Genomic DNA, 19,547 nt, shown 5'->3' on the forward strand with positions numbered 1-19,547 from the left:
TATTGGTCTCGTCGTTTATGTACCATCAATTATATTAAGTTGTAACTTAGATGATTATAATGACCATGAAAGTATTTAACATGATAACTGTATACGAGTATGTTTATATTTTTCAATCTAAAGATTGTAGCCAATAAGATAATAGTAATGTTTTTTTTTAAGGAAAGGATTCTATATGCTGTTATATCAAAATTTTTTAGATTAGTTCCCCTCAGATCACAGAGAATTAAATTTGGCTGAAGCAGCGATTTTAAACGTTTTAGTCGTTTTACTTCATTTCAGCACTTTAGCGCTTTGGCGCATTTACCGTTTTTGTTTTTCAACATGAACGTAATGGAACAACTTTTTTTGTTTATGCATCATTGCGTTTTTCGATTTAGACTTTTTTTGAACTTCCTACATTTCTAAGAGGAACAATAATAATAATTATTATTAGAACAATAACGCTTTGCTAATAAAATTGCTTAATTTTGTAGCATCTCATCGGAAAATTTTAGAACTCGAGAAAATACTACATTATCACGTTGTACCGTAATAAATTTTTCTATTTGTATTTTTCTACTAAAAATATTTATTTTAGAATTTCCAAAAATTTTGAACATCTCTTATTTATTTAATTCTTCTTGTCTTCCTCGTATTTTAAATTAGGGTTTATACAATCGTAAACAGAAAAAGGAAACCCGTCTCAAATAAAAGCCTTTAGACCTCGGCCACTAATTAACCTTTTGTCGTAAAATCTTGGTTCACGGTCTGTTTGGACTACAAAAGTGAGAAAGAGTCTGTATATAGTAAGGGGCATGGATGAAGAAAGCAAAGACAAAAGCGAGTCTGGGTGAGACAAAACACGGAGGTCGTCGTGAGATGAAAGAAAGTGATCGTCGCGTGCATTCCACCGTTTATTTATGGACGCCCAAAATTTACATCCGCACGAGCAGACCGACCAACCTTCAGAACTTTGGCGCCACTGCTTCGACGATCTAAACATTTTCGTTCGCCGAATATAAACACGGTTTTTGAACGTGACGTAAAAAAGAGCGGGCGATCGGATTATTGGGACCAACAAAGTGGAAACTCCATATTTCCAACACCGTTATTCCGTAGATTTCCGGTTCCAATATTTTCCATTATTCTAACAGGATGTACGCTTGGCCAATTTACGTTGATTGTGTTTTTAGTGAACTTTGAAAACTTCCAAAAACCCCTTAAAATCACTGTTTACACGTCAAAATAGTTTACATCATTTTTCAATCTAAACGTATTTACAACTTGTAAATGATTTCCTGAAGAGAATATGAATTGGTGAGATTTTATTAATTTAGAAAACTCTATTCATCGACGTAAACATTTTTCTTTATGAAAGAAAAAATAAAATAAAATTACTTTGCTTAAGAATAACAACTTAATTTTTAGAGGTCAGTTTCCGATTTGGCTCCATTTCAAAACAAGAAAACCTAAAAATTCATTTCAACTTTAAGCAGTTTCCTGTTCTGAAATAAATTTTAAGAAAATAGAAACCATTTGTATCGGATAAATTCGTTAAATCTGAAAGAGATTATTTTTTCCTCTAAAAATAATGTATCTCTTTGAGACTCAAATACTGTGATTTTTTTTATTTGAAATTACAAAACATAAAGCGCTTTTGATCATTAATTGATATGTGCAAATATTAAACTTGCTCGCATTCTTGTTCGTATCGAAAAGTTATTTTCAAACAGAATTTAGAACGGACCTCGATAAATATTTGTGCGCTAAAAATTTCTTCGACAGACGGAAATAGCACAATATAAAATAATCGCTTTGTACACCTGTGGAATAGTTAAAAATAAGGCGAAGCAAATATTGTTTTAGTTCTATATTACACTACACATATTGTTTATATTCTAAATTAACAAAAAAATAAACTATTGTATATGGTTTTATTACAAATAACTTTGTGTGAAAAATATTTTATTCACACTTTTTTTAACTGTGGGTATTTTTTGGTATCACTTTGAACTGTAAAACATGACAAAACCTTCTGTTTATTGCATTATTTCTCTTGATATAATACAAAGGAACCAAAAATATACACTATTACAAAATATTCTAGTATCGAAATGAAATGTTTTCTAAAAAGAGAATTTATTTTTATTGCAATAGAATTAATTTTATTCGTTGTACATCGTCCTTTGAATATCACTTCATTCACTTTATATACAATCTCGTCGCAATATCGTTTCTCTTCTTCCTTTATGCTCCATGTAGTTTTTCTTTTACACCCACTCTCCACTAGTAATTTACTTTCGTTTAATGTCCTTTAATATTAATACAGTAAAATCTCGATATAACGAACAACGAAACTTGTTGGAACGGACTTCGAATGTAACGGACAAAATATTTTTAAGTCATACTATTAATATTATCTATTAACTATTTAATACATCAGTATATTTAAATATAAATGTTAGCGCTCATAGATAGAATCTAACTCGGTCATTTCCCAAGTAGCTCTATTCCATGTTCATAGATAACTGAGGGTATTCCCTGAGTTGTCTATACGATGTATAAATCAAGGACAGTAGTTCTAGTTTTAATGGTTATTCAGTGCTGGGTTGTTGTATATTTTTATTGAACTAAAATTAAAACTAACACTAGACCTAAAACTAGAAATATTCGGGTTTAGCCGTGCGTCTCTTAAGACGACTAAACCCAAATGATTCTAAAACTAGAATCATGGTCTAGTGTTAGTTCTAATGCTAGTGTTAGAACTCTCCAACATCAAAGAAACCGACATCAGTGTCCTTTCTGGTTATTCTATGCCGAAGCCAACGTGATGTTTGATTGCAGCGTGAAGATTGAAGGTTATTTGAAAGAGTACCATGATTAACTCCACAAATAACGAATAGAGCAATTAAGGGAAGAAACGAATGATGGTGAGTTGGTGCGCAACATTGTGGAACCGAGTTCTCCAGGGTTGGCAACTTTTCCCACATAACTTATTATGCGATGTTGCCATAAGAACAGATTTTTATAATGCACGATCGGAACAAATTTATTTCCTTATTAGTTCCTTCTTTTGTACTTTAAATAACTGTTTTCTCCCATTGCTTTATGATACTGAAAAGGGTATTAAATATCTTTTTCATAAAGTGTCATCTCTGGAAATCTTTATATTTTCTATTTAGATTTTATTATCTATTTCTTATTTGAGATTTAACTGTACTTTCGTTTAAGTGTTTCTTTTTAATTTTGAAATTAAATATTTTCAAATTAAAAATATGATTTAAAATATACCTGTTTACATTTTTTTTATAATAAAAAATTACCACATAAAACGTCAGCATCTTTATAAAATATTATTTACCTAATTTATCTTAACGTCCTTTAAAAGATCTCGTGGACCATGTGTACATACGTAATGGACACACTTTCTTGTGCAATTTGGTATAATTAGATCTCTTCCGCTAACATGAAGCAAACAAATCATTCATTCAAATAAAGAAAAGTAGAATACATTTGTTTTCTACATTTACTTTTTAATAACAGAAAAGCTAAATCGAAACAATGTTTTATTCAAATGTTATATCTCTTTTCCACTCTTATTAATTACTAAATATGATGTCATTAAAAAATGTTTACATTAACGTTTTTTGAGTGACTAAAAGATAATAAACTCTATCAAGATCATTCATCGGCCCAAAGTAAAGTAATGACTATATGATTACATTAACAATTTAAACTCAATACCAGTAGTTCACGTCATCCAATGATGACGTTGTAACATTAAATATTTGTTTCTGACGCTTTATCGGGACATTACCTTATGAATATGTGGAAAAAAATCAACTTTACATAAACAACACTTAAAAAGAATAAGAAGGTTGTGTCTTAGACACGATAATGTGATTTAAAGCATCAAGGAAACGTTGCATACGCGATAATATCTTTATATGACTTTCTAACTGCACGTACCTTTATAAGCTAAAGATTTATATTTATTCGACATCAATTGGAATTTATGTTATTGTTTCTAAATGAATAACCGGAATATAAAATGCAATAGATGTGAAATGTTTCTCAACGAATACGTCATCAAAAAATTTACTCGGTAAAGGAGAAACGAGTTAACGGATCTTAATCATACGGTGAGAATGAAATTATTGATGTAATTAATTAGATCTTTTTGACATAATGATCTAAAATGTGTTAGAATTTCTAGTGTTTTTGTGACGTTTACAATTAACAGTTTTTCATAAAATTTTGTGAAAAAATTTTAAGATTTCACAATGTTGTTGTAAAGTAAATAAAACATTTTTTTGATATTAAAGGTGTTAATATTAATACCTTTATTCTCGTCAATTATAAATTGTTGAGATGTATCGGGCCTCTAAAAAGAATTTATTAGAAGAATTCAATAATTTACTACGAAAGGATATTTCGTGTCTTCTCATCTATCAATATCTTCAGTTTCTTCTTCACTTCTTTCTTTCCACTTCTATCAAGATATCATCCACATCGTGAGTTATTTACGAAATCCCAAATGAAAAGTGTGGAAGTAAATCCATACTTTACCACAACGCAGAAACCGAATTATCTTATTAGTGTGATGATGTTCTGTTTGTTTTTGATCATGAAATAATTTTTTAAACTTAATTAGGTACTCAAATCTTAAATCTATGGTTTCAAACATTTCCTTGTACACTTTTCGATACAATCACGTATCCAAAATTTTCTGAAAAGCGATTCGTCGTTCAAACTCGTTCAATCCAACCCAACCCAACACCTTTCCCCAAACTGGACTATCTCTTTGCATTTACACATTTGTGCAACCATACTATAATATTGATTTTCAACTGAAAATTAAATCTTCTTACACAAAGTCTTTGAATGTCCCTTCTAACTTGTTTCTAGAATAGTTATAATAATAGAACCTATTTAATTACAATCAAACATTGAAGCTTTCTGCAAACTGATATAAAATTGGTTCATGAATCTTTACAACAATTCGACATTTATGTAGGTGATTCGACTTAGTATTTTCATCTCGACTGTTCTCAGCATTTGTAGAGTGCCGCTTGTATCTGGTCTAGCCTCTGCCACGTATGTTAGAATGAGTCTTATAGCCGTTTTATATATATTGATTTTGCTTTCGATATTATATTAATTCTAGCCACATTCATTATTTGCTCTCTCACTTCGTTAATAAAATTTCGTGTGCTCACCAACATCGTGAAGACCAAATGCTTAGTAACATCCAAGGAGCCGATAAGATGTTACAAACCAAACGTGTGAATCATTACAATCTTTCTGCAAACAGATTCTCAGACTGAAAGTTGAGCTTCTATACATTTAGACAACTAAGCAACCCTTAGTCTGGTTTCCAAATGTTTGTCTAAAATAAACCTTAGATGCATTATTATCTAATAATGTAATATTCAAAGAATTAAAAAAAACCGTTTTAAATTAAAAAACCTTTTGAAGTTCTTTAATACACTTAATAATTTGCACGTGTAACATTCTTAACTCTTTTAAACATAAATTGATTCTTATTCATTCACGATTCGTTAGACACGTGTTAAATTTCACCTAATTACTATTGAATCTATTGTTTACTTGTTTACAAGGATTGCGCAACTAATCAACAAAGAATTAAATTAAAATCCTTAAGTGCATTCTAGTGATGTCTGCGCTCTGTCAGCAGTTCGGTGAAAAGTATGTGAAGGTCACGATATAAATTTTCTTCGAAGAAAAACGTAACTCGATCTCGTTTGGAACGAAAACATTTTTGTGTATATTGTAACGCCGATACGAGGACGACATGTAATTTCTGATGTAGTTCACGTCGTGAGGAATCTTCGTATTTTTGTGAATAGGTATCAAATATGGGAAAAACCTGTCTTGCAAGCGTTTCTGTGAAATGTAACCGGACCAGTGTTGAGTTGTTAAAAATTGCATACTATAAAGAGTAAAAAGGACGCTTTGCTCTATGAGATTGAGATTTATGGGAAAGTTTTCCGTACAATTTATGACGTAAATAGCACGTTAAGTTTCAATTACTTTTTATTATGTTTCACCTACATGTTTTCTTATTGATCTTTATAATTAAATAAAACACCATATGTAAATTTTCATAATTTAATGTTTCATATATTTTTGAAAAACATCCTTTATAAATTCACGTTTATTTTAAATGTTAATCTATTTATAAAAATCAATTACACGGATACATTTTGATCAATACTCCCTTTTTTCCAATTTATTTTAGACCTATTTGATTACTTCTTTCAATGATATTTTTAAATTCGTATTTTAAATAAAATCGTGTTCAGAATGTTTTAAAACAGCGAGATTTTCGTTCGCAAACAGGTTGATATAATTTAAACCAGACCAGACACAGCCAACAGATATGGTCTATGTTCAAAATAGACCGGACATCTATTTTTACTTTTATTGTCAGATAAATTCTGTTTATATAACAAAAACCGTATAGATTTCTTCACATTTCAAATAAGAGATAATATTTACCAATCTATAATGACCTTTAACGCGTCACAACAAATTGATATTAAAATTATGTTTATCTTTAACATTATGAATCAAATTTAAAATTAATAAATTTAATTATAACAAGATTCATCTTACTCAAAAGCACATTTTGAAATGTTATAAGTATGTAAGTTGTGAAAGTGCATGATTTATGACGGATTTTTTCTTTGCTGCAATTTTTCCCCATTCAGTGCAATAACTCATCCATAAATCTTTAATTACTTCAGCTACGTTTACATACAATTACTTTTAAAAATAACCGGTAGTTTAATGGTGAAAGCTGCATTACTTAAAAAAAACTCAACCATCACTTTTCATTTTACTTTAAACAAAGAAAAATGTTAACATATAAACTTTATTATAGTTTACTCGTCTATTTTAATTTAAAAAAATGTTTCTGATATTAAATTCAAATACAAATTTATTATAATAAGTCTGTATTAAATTCTTTTAATTTTAATTCTTTAGCAGAATTCAAAAGAGATTTCACATCGATCATTTCCACTTTGAAACAGATTAAGCTTTCAAATAAGATATTGTTCATCAAAATCGGTTGAGAAGTTCTCTTTTTATAATCAAAATACTGTACATATAAAATCTTATCTAATTAAAGGCTAATTTCGCATAGGTTTTAGATTAATATATGTATTTGAAGTAGGTTATACATTTTAGTTTTTTAATATTCCCCAAAAAGGAAACTTTAAGATGAAACTTTAAAAAGGAAATTTAAATGACTTCAACATAACCCGATATAATTGGATTTAATTTTTTTGTGTTCCAGGAAAGTCAAGAAGCATAGAAGTAAAATCCGTCTTATAATTACTTTTCCCGGTTTTACAGTCGTTTCCTTTACTAAGAAAGATATTGTACGACCGTAAATCTGTCTAAATCCATTCCATCTCCTCGACTTTCAGTTGCAAAATTCAACTTTATACAAAGTAACATAAAACCCTTCGTCTGGACTGTAAAATAATACTTGATGGGTATTTTCCTGAAAAGTTTATTACTAGAAAGACCGTTTTGGCGTTCGGCTTTATAATAAAAAATTTCCCCTTGAAAATTTAACGATTCCTTTCGCGTTTTCACGGAATCACGTCAACACCGTCAAGTACATAGCAGTGTGTGTTGTCGTTACCTTGCTGAGTTTATTACTGAAAATCTTAAAGGCGTACGAAAATATCTAGAAAAACCGCTAGATGCTCATAAAATTCGTTCTATTAAACATTAACGTGTTTTAACTGGGTTTTCCTTTTTATGAATTTTTCAAAATACAAGATGAATAAATATACTTACCAGCTTTTAGACAGGTGTAAGAAAAATAGAGAATTGGAAAATTTATAAAAGTCAAACATTTACAAAGATCTTAAAAAATAATAACCAAAATAGAAATGACCGCTTCACGTTAACTCAGTAGAATGGTGCAGTCTTGTAACAATAACCCAAGTTATTTTTATTCTTTCACCAAATGAATGTAGACAAAAGACATTGACAACTTTAATATAATCAAACTTTCCGCAGACAGGTTGTTCAACATCGTGTAATATTATTTCGCGTCGCTAAAAATACCGCCGTAAATCAATCGATGTGTTTCAATTCTGACGCACCTTTTCATTCGCAATGTGCAAAGCTTTCACCACATCTCAACAACACAACATGTGTTGACAGGTATTAGATAAACATTACAGCACATTCATATAATTGTAACATACGTATTGTTCTCTTTTTAATATCCGTGCTGTTTTTGCTATGTTACTCATAAATTATTTCGTTGTTATTCCACGAATATAGTAATTCGTTACCTAGAAATATTTATCTCATAAATAATCCATCAAAATTATTAATTTCAACTACTCTATTTTAGTTATACTTAGGACATTGACCGGGATTAGTCTTAACACTTTAGATTTAGATAATTTATCAAAATCAGATTGTAAAATACCACCAAAAACTATGAATCATAATATGAATTATATATTAATAATCAAAATACTGGGATTACCAAATAATATAATAATTTTATCGAATTTTTTTTTAAAGTGCGTTATTGTCTATGTGAAAATAAATAACTATTCGCATACAAAATATTAACTAATTAATTAATCCATTAAAGTAAACGGAAAAAAATTTAGAAATGCGTTGGGATTCAAAGAGACTTTTGTACCTTTTGTGTATATTATTAATTTAGAGTACTCTGCTATTTTGACGTACTCTTCTATTCTGCAGTTATATATTACTATGAACACCTTTGTTATTCTGGAATATTCTGCTGTTATGGAGTACTTTTCTAGTTTAGAATATTCTATTAATATGGTGTATTTTGCTAATTTGGAGTACTCTGCTAGTCTTTTTGAGTTCATTTCTCCTGTAATGTTCAGAATTCTTCTTCTGTACTACTAAGAATTGCAAGAGTACTTTATTTCTTTGAGGTATTACTCTACGCCAGAGTACTTTAACACGCAAGAGCAATTTGTTACTCTACAACACTCTACAATTCTGTTATTCCAAAGTTATCCATTATGGAGTATTCTACAAATTTGTAGCTTTTTGCTATTTTGAAATTCTCTGCTATTTTGCACTTCTCTATTATTCTGAAATACTCTTCTAATATGAAGTACTTTGCTATTTGCGGAGTCATCTCCTACTTCGGATAGCTCTGTTACTACGAAGTTCTATTATGTGGTATTAGTGCTATTATGGAGTACTAATTCAGTTTGGAATATTCTACCATGTTAATCTATAGATTATTAACATGGCAAATATTTATCTCCAGAATAGTATACTATTATAGTATACAAAGTGCTCTGTTACTTTCATTAATGACACACTCGAAATAAATACTTCAGCTACTCCGTAGTAATCTTTGTCTTCAGATTTAATTGATTTTATTTCTGTGTATTACACCATAATTTACTTTTATTACAGTGAAAATTAAGATAAATTACACCTGATATATTAAGTGAATGTAAAATCTTTTAAAAATTTACGATATATTTTGAAAATTATTAAAGTCTGTAATAACAATTGTATTTTTTAACCTTGAACCTCACTCCATATATCTATCATCTTATTTGGGTGCTAAATATTATTAATTCCTGTATAAACTAAATTCTTTGTTCCTACCATTACAACCAAAAATAAATCGAGTATACTAAACTAAATGAAATGTACAAATGTTTCTATCATCACCACTTTAGATGATGATAGAAACAAAAAAGTTTAATACCCAATTGATGTTGGAAAAAGTTATTCTAAAATGTCTCCAATTTAGCATCCTAAATCTTGATAACTAACCACTAATTGATTGCAATTGATTCGTAATCGTGCTAATGGAACGTCACAATGTCTACAACGATTTCGCGACACCGCACAAAATATTTACCAAAGGCCATTGGGCTTTTTTTAGCGATCAATATGTAATACAAGATCCGTTTATAGAACGGTTACTAACCGCAAATAAGCGAGTTGTAATTAAGGTTAATAAACGTTACATATTTTAGTAATTGCCAACTTAACCCGGGTTGGCTAGACGGAACATATAGTTACATTCTTGACATTTAATAAATATGTAGGTAGAATAATATAACAAGGTTAAAGCTCAACCTAGACACTCGTACAAAATTGCTCGTCATTTACTAGATATCCATTGACATCAAGATACTCATTTCAATCGTTGACTGAAATTAAAAAAATAAAATAGCAAAAAATATTGGAAATCTACATAATGAAGGATTTTGCAATAAAAATACTTGGTAATCATAATTGGGAAAAAACAACGAAAATTGTTTAAGTGCAATTAATCTTTAATTTGTTTTTACACTAGATGCACGACAACCTTGGCGCTAAAAAATTGTATCTGGGTCAATTAGTTAGACCCGATAGGTATTAATTTACATGAGTGAAAACAGGTACCTTCATAATATAATAATTAGTACCGTTCCAAATTACTATGAATGTACAACTTGCATGACAAATATTGTTGTTTGTGTCGAATTTCAATATAGAGTATCGTCGATATTCGCCGTAAGCACCTGATTTGGAACTGTTATGGGTAAACAAGTAAGCGTTCGCCCACATTGTGGTCGGGTCAATGAGTCATTATAATCAGCAATACGAATATGTGAATCGAGCCTAGATTTGGAATCAACAGATCCGCGAGATTCTAAGAATTTACCATATGTGACCTTATGTGGGATGTATATTAATTTTTATAATTCACACTTATTCAGCAAGATAATATATTTTTTTAAAGTTTAATAATATAATTTTGCTTGAATTTAAAAATTTTTATTAACAAAAATTTTAATTTAAAAATTCTGTATTTTTATATAAAAGTTACTTCAAAAAGCCTCCACTTCTTGGAGGGTTCAAATTGCAGTTAATGTATACTTTCTCTCTCATGTCGAATAGTGTTATCATCAAAACGTACGTGTCTAAAGAAAAACTGCTGGAACCTACCGTCCGCCCTATAAAATCTTGTGCATTTTGATGATTACTTTTGTTAGCTCCGGATACATATAGCAAGACCAAGTCAATAGGTCTAACAGTGCTTTTTTTTTGTTGTGTCACATGACTGCATGGATATAAATTTGTTAGTACATACATTCTACAATTCTTCGAATATCACCTTTTGGACCTAGTAAACATGGAACGAGATTATTTCCTCCATCTTTCCCAAATAAATACGGCATTTGTGTCGTTGGTTGTATCCAGAAGTAATCTTCTACTTCTGAGAAGTTCTGTTCAGAAGAGTCTAGCAGTCTTGATTCGTCATCATTTGACTCAGGTTCAGAATCTGTTGCAACTTCGTCAAAAAGGCGTTAAACCTTCCTTGCTCTTCCTCATTTATATAAATTGTTTCTTAAAATATTGTTTTAAATTAACAAATAGTTTAAAAAGCATAATGTTATCCGTGACATCTCGTAACCTCACTTCCTGTTTTATAACAACCAGCTAAATGTAAAAGTAATATCCGTCCAACTGGAATTTTACATAGATAAGTGATTGAATATACGGATAAAGATGAACATAGAAATATTATAGTGAACTAACTTTTCCCTACCAAGCTATATGGCCTCGTTCCAATCAACAAGACAATGCTAAATCGCATTTAGATAAGCACGATAAGGACCTCAATGAAACTGTTAATGCATTAAATAAGGTAATATAACAAAAAAGGTGATGTCAGTCCTATATGACAGTATTAATGCTCTGAGGCGTGATATACTGAACAAGCTCTCCTTATCACACCGTCAATGCATGATATCCGATTTAGGCAAAGACAAAATGTTTCAACCGGGACAATTGCCACTTTGTCTTAAATGTGGTATTAAGCTGGTCGAAACGACTCAGGAAAAAATGGACTCATGGACTTTATGGAGATTTAGAAATTCTGAATAAATATTTTAGGCTAGTTTATGAATAATATTATTGTGCGAATAATTGGGTTAATTGTTATAAGTTAATTATGTAAATCATATAGAGGTGATTAAATTTAATTTTATTCAAAATCAATAGAAGTTATTAAAAAAATCACATCGTAATTACTAATAATAATAATAATATCAAAAACATTACTAAAAATGTTACAAATTAATAATTATTGATTTTAAAACTTGCAAAATATAAAGTATGCACAAATTTGGATTTTATTAAAAGTTGAATTATCGTTTATTAATTATAAAAGACCATGACCTCTAACGTTCCACATTTTATAATCGAAGCTGTTTTTTGATATTGACAACGGTAACATTGAATGTTACAATTAGTTTTATTCCACATACTGTTTAAGATATCAGAAAATGTTTACTCAGATAAAAATTATTAATCGTGAACAGTTCACGGTTGAACTTCTATTTTTGAAATAACATTTTTTTTTGCAATTTATCATTTTGATACATGTAAAATACACAATGCGATTTTTGTGCATAAAGACTTCTTGCAAAATTTATGCGTTCACTTATCACGGCACGAACATAAATTTACAAATTACCTTTTCTCCTTTTTAATTTACTACGAATAACGTGCACGCTAATTGACAATGTAAATATATTGCGTACTGTATTTACCGAACTTTTACTGCGCAAGATTTACAAATTGCGTACATACATACTTACGATCATGAGATGATGATGGGAAGTTACTAAAGAAGTGAAAAATTAGGGTCAACGAAACTAAACGGGTACGCTTAACGTTTATCAAGTGCATGTAATGGTTTTAACACATATGTCCGCTCTTTGGATTAAGTAAACAATCCCACAACTTTTTTTTTATAAAAAGAAAGCCTCCGAATCACGATTTTAATGAGAAAACGAAAACATTTATTATGTGCCATAAAAGAATGTCATGATCTTGAGTGCTTATTCTACAAAATTGGAGTTAATAGATTTCTTCATTTTACTCAAGGTGAAAAAAACGACTATTTTTTAACCAATATTTTCAACATGTGTTTATAGATAAATAGGATTTTCTTTATCGTTATTATTTTATGAAATATGATTATGCATTTCAATGTAAGAGAACAATGAAGATTAATTTTATCCTTGGAAAGCAGACAAAACCTATAAATAATATATAATCTTAATTCCAGATGAGTAAGTTACATAAAAATAAACGATTTGATAAAAAACTATTATAATTTATGAACAATATCTCAAATATACATTTTTTTAGCCTCCAGACATTAAAACACCTGCATTATAAGTTTATATTTAATAATCACTAACAAGGTTTTAATTGATGCAGAATTTAACATATTATGAACTCAGTGTACATAAATAACGGGAATCTGTAATTTAAATGTCCCAGGAATTATGTAATAAAATATGATTTGTTTTTTAATTAAATCCCATAAAAAAATCTTGTTCTGACATTTATTCTTCATAATTATGGGTGATTTAACGTAACTAAATTTAATATCTTAGCTAAATCACCTTGTACACAAAATCTACAAGATTAATTGTTATAGAACGCTATGTTTTTGCCAAAATGAATTTTAAAGTGACGTAAAAATCACGCCCAGCCAATATTATCTATTTTCCTGTTATTGTTACAGTTAGAATAAAGTCGCAAATTAATGATACTTACTTGGCATAATAATTAGAATAACAGAAAAATCACGCGTTTAATAAAAAACAATAATACAGCTAGATGTTTAAAAAACAACAAAAATACCCGTAATTTAAGGCTTTACATAAATCATATGATAACATCCAAATTTTCATAATTAATCTTTTTATAATAATTAAAATGTTTACTTATTTTTAACCTTTAATCGAGGTTTTTGTATTGGAAATTTTGTACATTAGTAATAAAATAACTATCGGTTATTATACTTCGATAATTGAGTATTGCCAATTAAAGAGAAACAAGTAGGAATTTTTAAACGTTTTTTAACTGTCCCCGATTTTATTTACTCCTTGATTGTGAGTATAAAAAAAACCCTCAAGGTTTTTTCACATAAGATTTAAAGCGTTTTACTTAAAATTTGAGTCACTTAAAAATTTCTTGGTTTTGCGGTGTTCTAAATTTACGAGCCTTTCTTGAAATCTAAACGTTACTGTGACGTTTTCGCGAAATGTTATTTTCGAATTATTCGTATAAACTAAATTGGATAGTTGTTGAAAAGTTATCCTCGAAATATGCTTTTGCGAATTTATAACAAAAAAAATAAATATTTTCTTTCATTTTACGAGAAATCGAAAAGTGTTATCATGTAATAATCTATCTTGTTGTTATGATTTTTTTCTTTGTATTTCATATATTTTTCAATAGATAATTGTACCTGCCACTCAAAAATTAATTTTGTTATTATCCAATTTATTAACTGCGTATTGTTTAAAACGGAAACTTTACCTTAATTAATTTAAATATTTTTAAATTAAAATAAAATTATGGTTTTTTCCGTCAAAATATTTTTATTTTTTAATAAAAAAGAAAAAACAAGTTAATTGATGGTTATGATAATGAAAAGAAATACCAAGTAAACATGTTTAGACATAATGTGAAACTTAAAAAAACCGTAATAGTTTATAAATAATTACGCACATGTGGGTAGTTTCTAATGACTTTCATTTAAAAATGATTTTCTCTATATAAAAGCGATTGACACAAAATAACAATTCGTCTGAGGTGTATAAAAAAGGATTTTTTAACTTAACTATTTTCTCATAGAAAATTTTAATGACGTTTAAAAACGTGAGTCAGAAAAGTGTTTGTAAAACTCTAAAAATGTCTTCTTTGTCGGGTCCCTAAACATTAGTCATGTTTCATTAGTAATTTTCTAAAAACATTAATTGAAAACAATTAAAGTTGTAGTCACTAAAAACTTATAAATGTTTACATACGATCCAAAATACTTCCGTTATTGGGCAACTCAAAGCAAACTAAAAATTTTCTTTTAACTCTACAATAGAAAATATTTTTTTGACAATCTTAATGCCGCTGTGTTTAGCAATGCCAAACTATTTAAACATATGGAAAGTTAATGACAAAGAAACTGCGATATTGAGATGATTTTACTCCAAATAGGGAGAAGCAAATAGAGGTGTTTACATAATCAGAAATTTGTCATAATATTACCATAAAGTCAACATCAAAAGCAGCTTGGCACTATTTTTCCTTGTACCTTAGAATGTTGAACAATCAATGAAGTTTGAAAAAACTCCTCTTCAACTGCTACTCGGCTAATCGTAAAAGACAAGAATGCTCCACACCATGAAATGGTGGAGGACTAATAAATATATTTGATGTTGCTGAACTTCTGGAAAAAGTTTATGGAAATGAAATTCAAAAATAAGACGTCTAAATAATAATAGGACATGATGCAAACAATTTGTAAAATCCTATCCAAAGCAAGATAGCTCACAAGCAAGATATAGAAAGCTCTGAAAAATATAAACAACAAAAAGGACTACTAATTTGACGAAATAATTTTGTCCGCGAAAATTTTCAGTTACAATTTATCAGTAAAGAATGGTGATATGCATAAAGAAAAAATCCCTCTGAATTTCGGAGTTGTAGGAAAGATAATAGGCAATATATCCTCTTAGACATTATCAAACCACTTCTAGATAGTTCACTTTTATCAAAAAGATAAAAATTAGTAAGAAGATGTCACTAATGTTATGTAAGATTTATAGCAAAATTTTCAATTGTTATTTATGGATGCAATCCGACACCTTTGGTAATCTGGCAATACAGGAAATATTTTGGATGGAATTGCGATTTTCACAATGTAATTCTACAAGTATTCCATGATGCTTTGTGGTCTGCCAACGTTTGTTTAATTTAGTATCAGTAATGGTTCAACACCTTTAACGAGCCTTCAGCACTGACCTGACAAGAGATAAACTTCAGCTTACATAATTTTATTATGCAAAACATTTAAATATTTATGTGGTGAATGAAAATATGTTAAAACAACTTGACCAAGTCGTATCAACAACATACGTAGTAGTTGAGATCAATTTGCATTAGTGGTGAAGTAGTTTAAGGAGAAGGCAGAAATTTTTCTTACTTTATAACTGTATAAAACAATAAATCCTTATGTATTATTTGTAAGGAGCTAATGAGATATAGCTGTCACATATTAAGTCTTTTCGACAAAAAAGTCTTCAACAAGTCATACAAGATACAATCCTATATATTTTACACTTGAACCCTCTGGAGCTTTAAAACTAAGCTTTGAAAGAATGTATTTTTATGTTTACGATAAATTAAGAGCACCGATTTTAATTCATATAATGATTTAATGACGTAGTTATGATATATATTCTACACTTTTATTTTAAAATAACAACAATATATACTTAAGTAAAAATTAATTGGGAAGCAGTGCCAAACAACGAGGAATTTCCTTTTACGGAAAAAATGTGTTTACCACAAAAATATAAAAATATTCTTTTAATAGCTTTTCGAATTTTTGTTGGGAAAACTCTCATTCAATTATTGCATATTTTCTACGCTACAAACAATTCTTTATCAATCTTAAAATTTTGTTTACGCCATATTTCTTTTATTTTTCATTCCCATGTTCCATGAAAAATTTGAAAAGCTTTTAAAAGAATATTTTTATAAGTATATTTTTGTGGTAAACATATTTTTTCCGTAAAAAGAAATTTCTCGTTGTTTGGTACTACTTCCCAATTAATTTTCACTTAAATATACATACATTGTTGTTAATGTACTTAAATGTACTCAGATTAAACAATCACAATCTATTTAATTTACTTCATTTTATCATAACCTTTTAGACAGTTTTATAAATAATTTTCGTGCAAATCTTCTTAGTAGGAATCCAAACGCAATAATTTAAAAACATGCCAAGTAACGGGGAATTTTCTTTTGTGGTAAAAAAATTGTTTACTACAAAATGTATAGTTTTAAAAGCTTTAGAATAAATTAAGTTACTTAAATTTTCTTGAAACATGGAGTGAAAAATAGAAAAAAATATTGGGTAAACAAAATTTTAAGATTAACTAAGACTTTTTTGTAGCCTGGAAAATATTTCTTGAAACATTTCACGATTAAAAACAAATCAACAATCAATTGAATCTCAGTTGATTAAATTCACAGCATTCAATTATCGAATAAGGTGACAATGTTAAAAGAAAAAAATACGTTTCAAATATATCCTTACATTAAGAGTACAGCTGCTTGAAATAATTTCAATAAGCTTTCTTAATATAGAAACAGCTTAAGAAAATTATAAATTACTTGATGTAGTTGTGCATCTGTATTCACCAACTCAACATTTCTGACGTCAATGAAACTGTAATTAAAATAAAATCCTTTACTTGGCACTTAAGATAAAGTAACAAATATAATTTAATTAATTCACTTCATTCTATTATAAACAACAACTTAAATAATTCATAATAATTTTAAAATTTTAAATACATGAATACTCACTTTCGTTACTTATTAATACAATGAGATTTATAGTGCATAAGTGGTGTTTTTAATTTCACATAAAATGAGAAGTGTTATTGATACTTATATTCTTTTAATTTAGACAGGAATCACTTCATATAATATATAAATATAAAAAGAAAGGAGATTATTTTCCAAATTAAAAAAGAAAATTTCCTTGTATCATCATAATTGAATAGTATTTCCCAAGTTACAACCAATTATCCAAACAGGTATACTTAGGAATATACGAATAGTGCCAATACGTTTAGCTACGTGATTCAAATGTACCCAGTATCGAGCATTTAAACGGTTTTCCTGAAACGCAAGCTGCGTATCGGTTTGAGTCTCTCTCTGTCGCCCACCATGCCCGCTCAAAGCGCATATTTAAGTCGATCGCGTTTCCCGTTCACGCTCAGTACACTTCAACCATCTCAGTGCGATAGGATATAGTCGGTCGTACAACGACGATTAGATCAGTTTCCACTGTGATAATTTAATAAAGTGACTTCTATTTGTATTTTTTCTTTAAAAATAAAAGTTCGGTTTTATCTAGACATTATTCAAAAACTTCTCAAAAAAATAATTCAAAAACTGTTTTGTGCGGAAATGTACACTGACGATAAGTCTGCTCTGCGCAAAAGAATGGCATCTCCGGATGAGGATATCATCGATAGGATACCACCGTCTTCGGAAAAACTATTCGATAACGTACCGTGGCTTTCAATAATGGCTGATATAGCGATTTCGGCTGCTGTAGCTGAAATTAAGGTGAATATAAAAGGATTCTTTGTATTTTTCGATTGTATCTTAAGCATTTTATTGGACTGAGAGAATAAGTTCCAATGATGCGAGTACCAATTACTGACGTCTTAAGGACAAACGATTCTGAAACAACCTGTTGGGCGACTATCATGTTACCCAGCAATAAAGCACATTACTTTTGTCTTTAGCCTTCACATTGCTCGGTTTTCCTCTCGAGGTATAGTTAACCTTGCTCTTATGATGTAACTTAATCACGATTCTCGAGATAATTTTATTCAATCTTTGTTGTCGATAGTTATCATAGTTCGTTGGTATTGATAGAAAAGAAAGAAAATTTAACCTAACTTATAGATAAAAGAATACAAAAAAATTATTCAATTTTATTTATATCTTTTGCACTAAATGAATTGGCATTTTACAAACGCCAACGTTGTTCTATTAAACGATTAACTAAAAATAGATAGCACAAATCGCTTTTATTACCTCCAATTGTTTTTAATTGAGTACCCATAAATGTAAGGCCTTTAAGCCTTTAACATGTATTATCAGAGGGGCAAGAAAAATATTCAAAATAATTAGACATGATAAGATAGTATTCCATTTGCGCACGCTTTAAAACATTTATTAATCTTGTGTGCTTATCACTTATTTTTTTCCATATGAAGTCTAAGATGCCAAAAATTGCACACAGTCGATTATTATAAAGGTGGCATTTTTTTTAATAAAAGATATAAAAATTGATGTATTCATCGTCCAGCAACCCTAAGCATCTAAAAGGTTCTTTTGAATGACCCTCGATATTCCAATATGCCTTACTCTAAGCTTTTCTGAAATCTATCAAGTGCACGAAAAGATACTCTCTAGTCCCCAGAGTATAACTTCGTAAAAAAGTTAGAATCTTTCGATTTAATTAAAAGTTTAATTGGTACTTTTAGGATGATGTTTACAAACGTTAAACTTGTACGGCAAAAATGCAATTACTTTAGAACGTAGCCGAAGCGTTGATTGTTCAGTTTTGCATAATGTGTTTTTGTCGACTACCGTAGCCGTTTAAAGTTATTCGTCGCCCACACACCTCGTGCCTCAACTACCATCTTTGATTGTTTACTGCCGACAGTTACGTTTTATGATGATTTATTATCCCTGCATAACTGCATACATTATCACCCTAAATGTACCGACACATTAATATTAATGGATTTTTCCATTTTGTTACAGTTCAAACGTATGCTAAACAAGGAACTGTCCCATTTCTCAGAATCCAGCAAATCTGGCAACCAAATATCTGAATATATCTGCTCCACATTTCTTGGTGAGTAAACTATTGCCAAAATAAGAAACAAAATAAA

At 29.3% G+C, this 19,547-nt stretch overlaps 1 protein-coding gene across 16 annotated transcripts in view; it reads left to right on the forward strand.

Moving 5' to 3' along the window:
• Window positions 1–19,547, forward strand: part of LOC111426935 (phosphodiesterase dunce) — a 256,405-nt gene that overhangs the window by 235,074 nt on the left and 1,784 nt on the right. For 15 of the 16 annotated variants that reach the window (XM_071194357.1, XM_023061837.2, XM_023061841.2 and 12 more), the window contains one exon: window positions 19,417–19,510. In XM_071194357.1, the coding sequence (XP_071050458.1) occupies window positions 19,417–19,510 (94 nt within the window). Of the gene's footprint in view, window positions 1–17,855; window positions 18,205–19,416; window positions 19,511–19,547 lie in introns of those variants that run through there. The other variant, XM_023061843.2, reaches the window with a different exon arrangement.

Source organism: Onthophagus taurus, chromosome 2 (assembly GCF_036711975.1).
Source record: "Onthophagus taurus isolate NC chromosome 2, IU_Otau_3.0, whole genome shotgun sequence".
In the NCBI taxonomy this organism is placed as follows: Eukaryota; Metazoa; Arthropoda; class Insecta; order Coleoptera; family Scarabaeidae; genus Onthophagus; species Onthophagus taurus.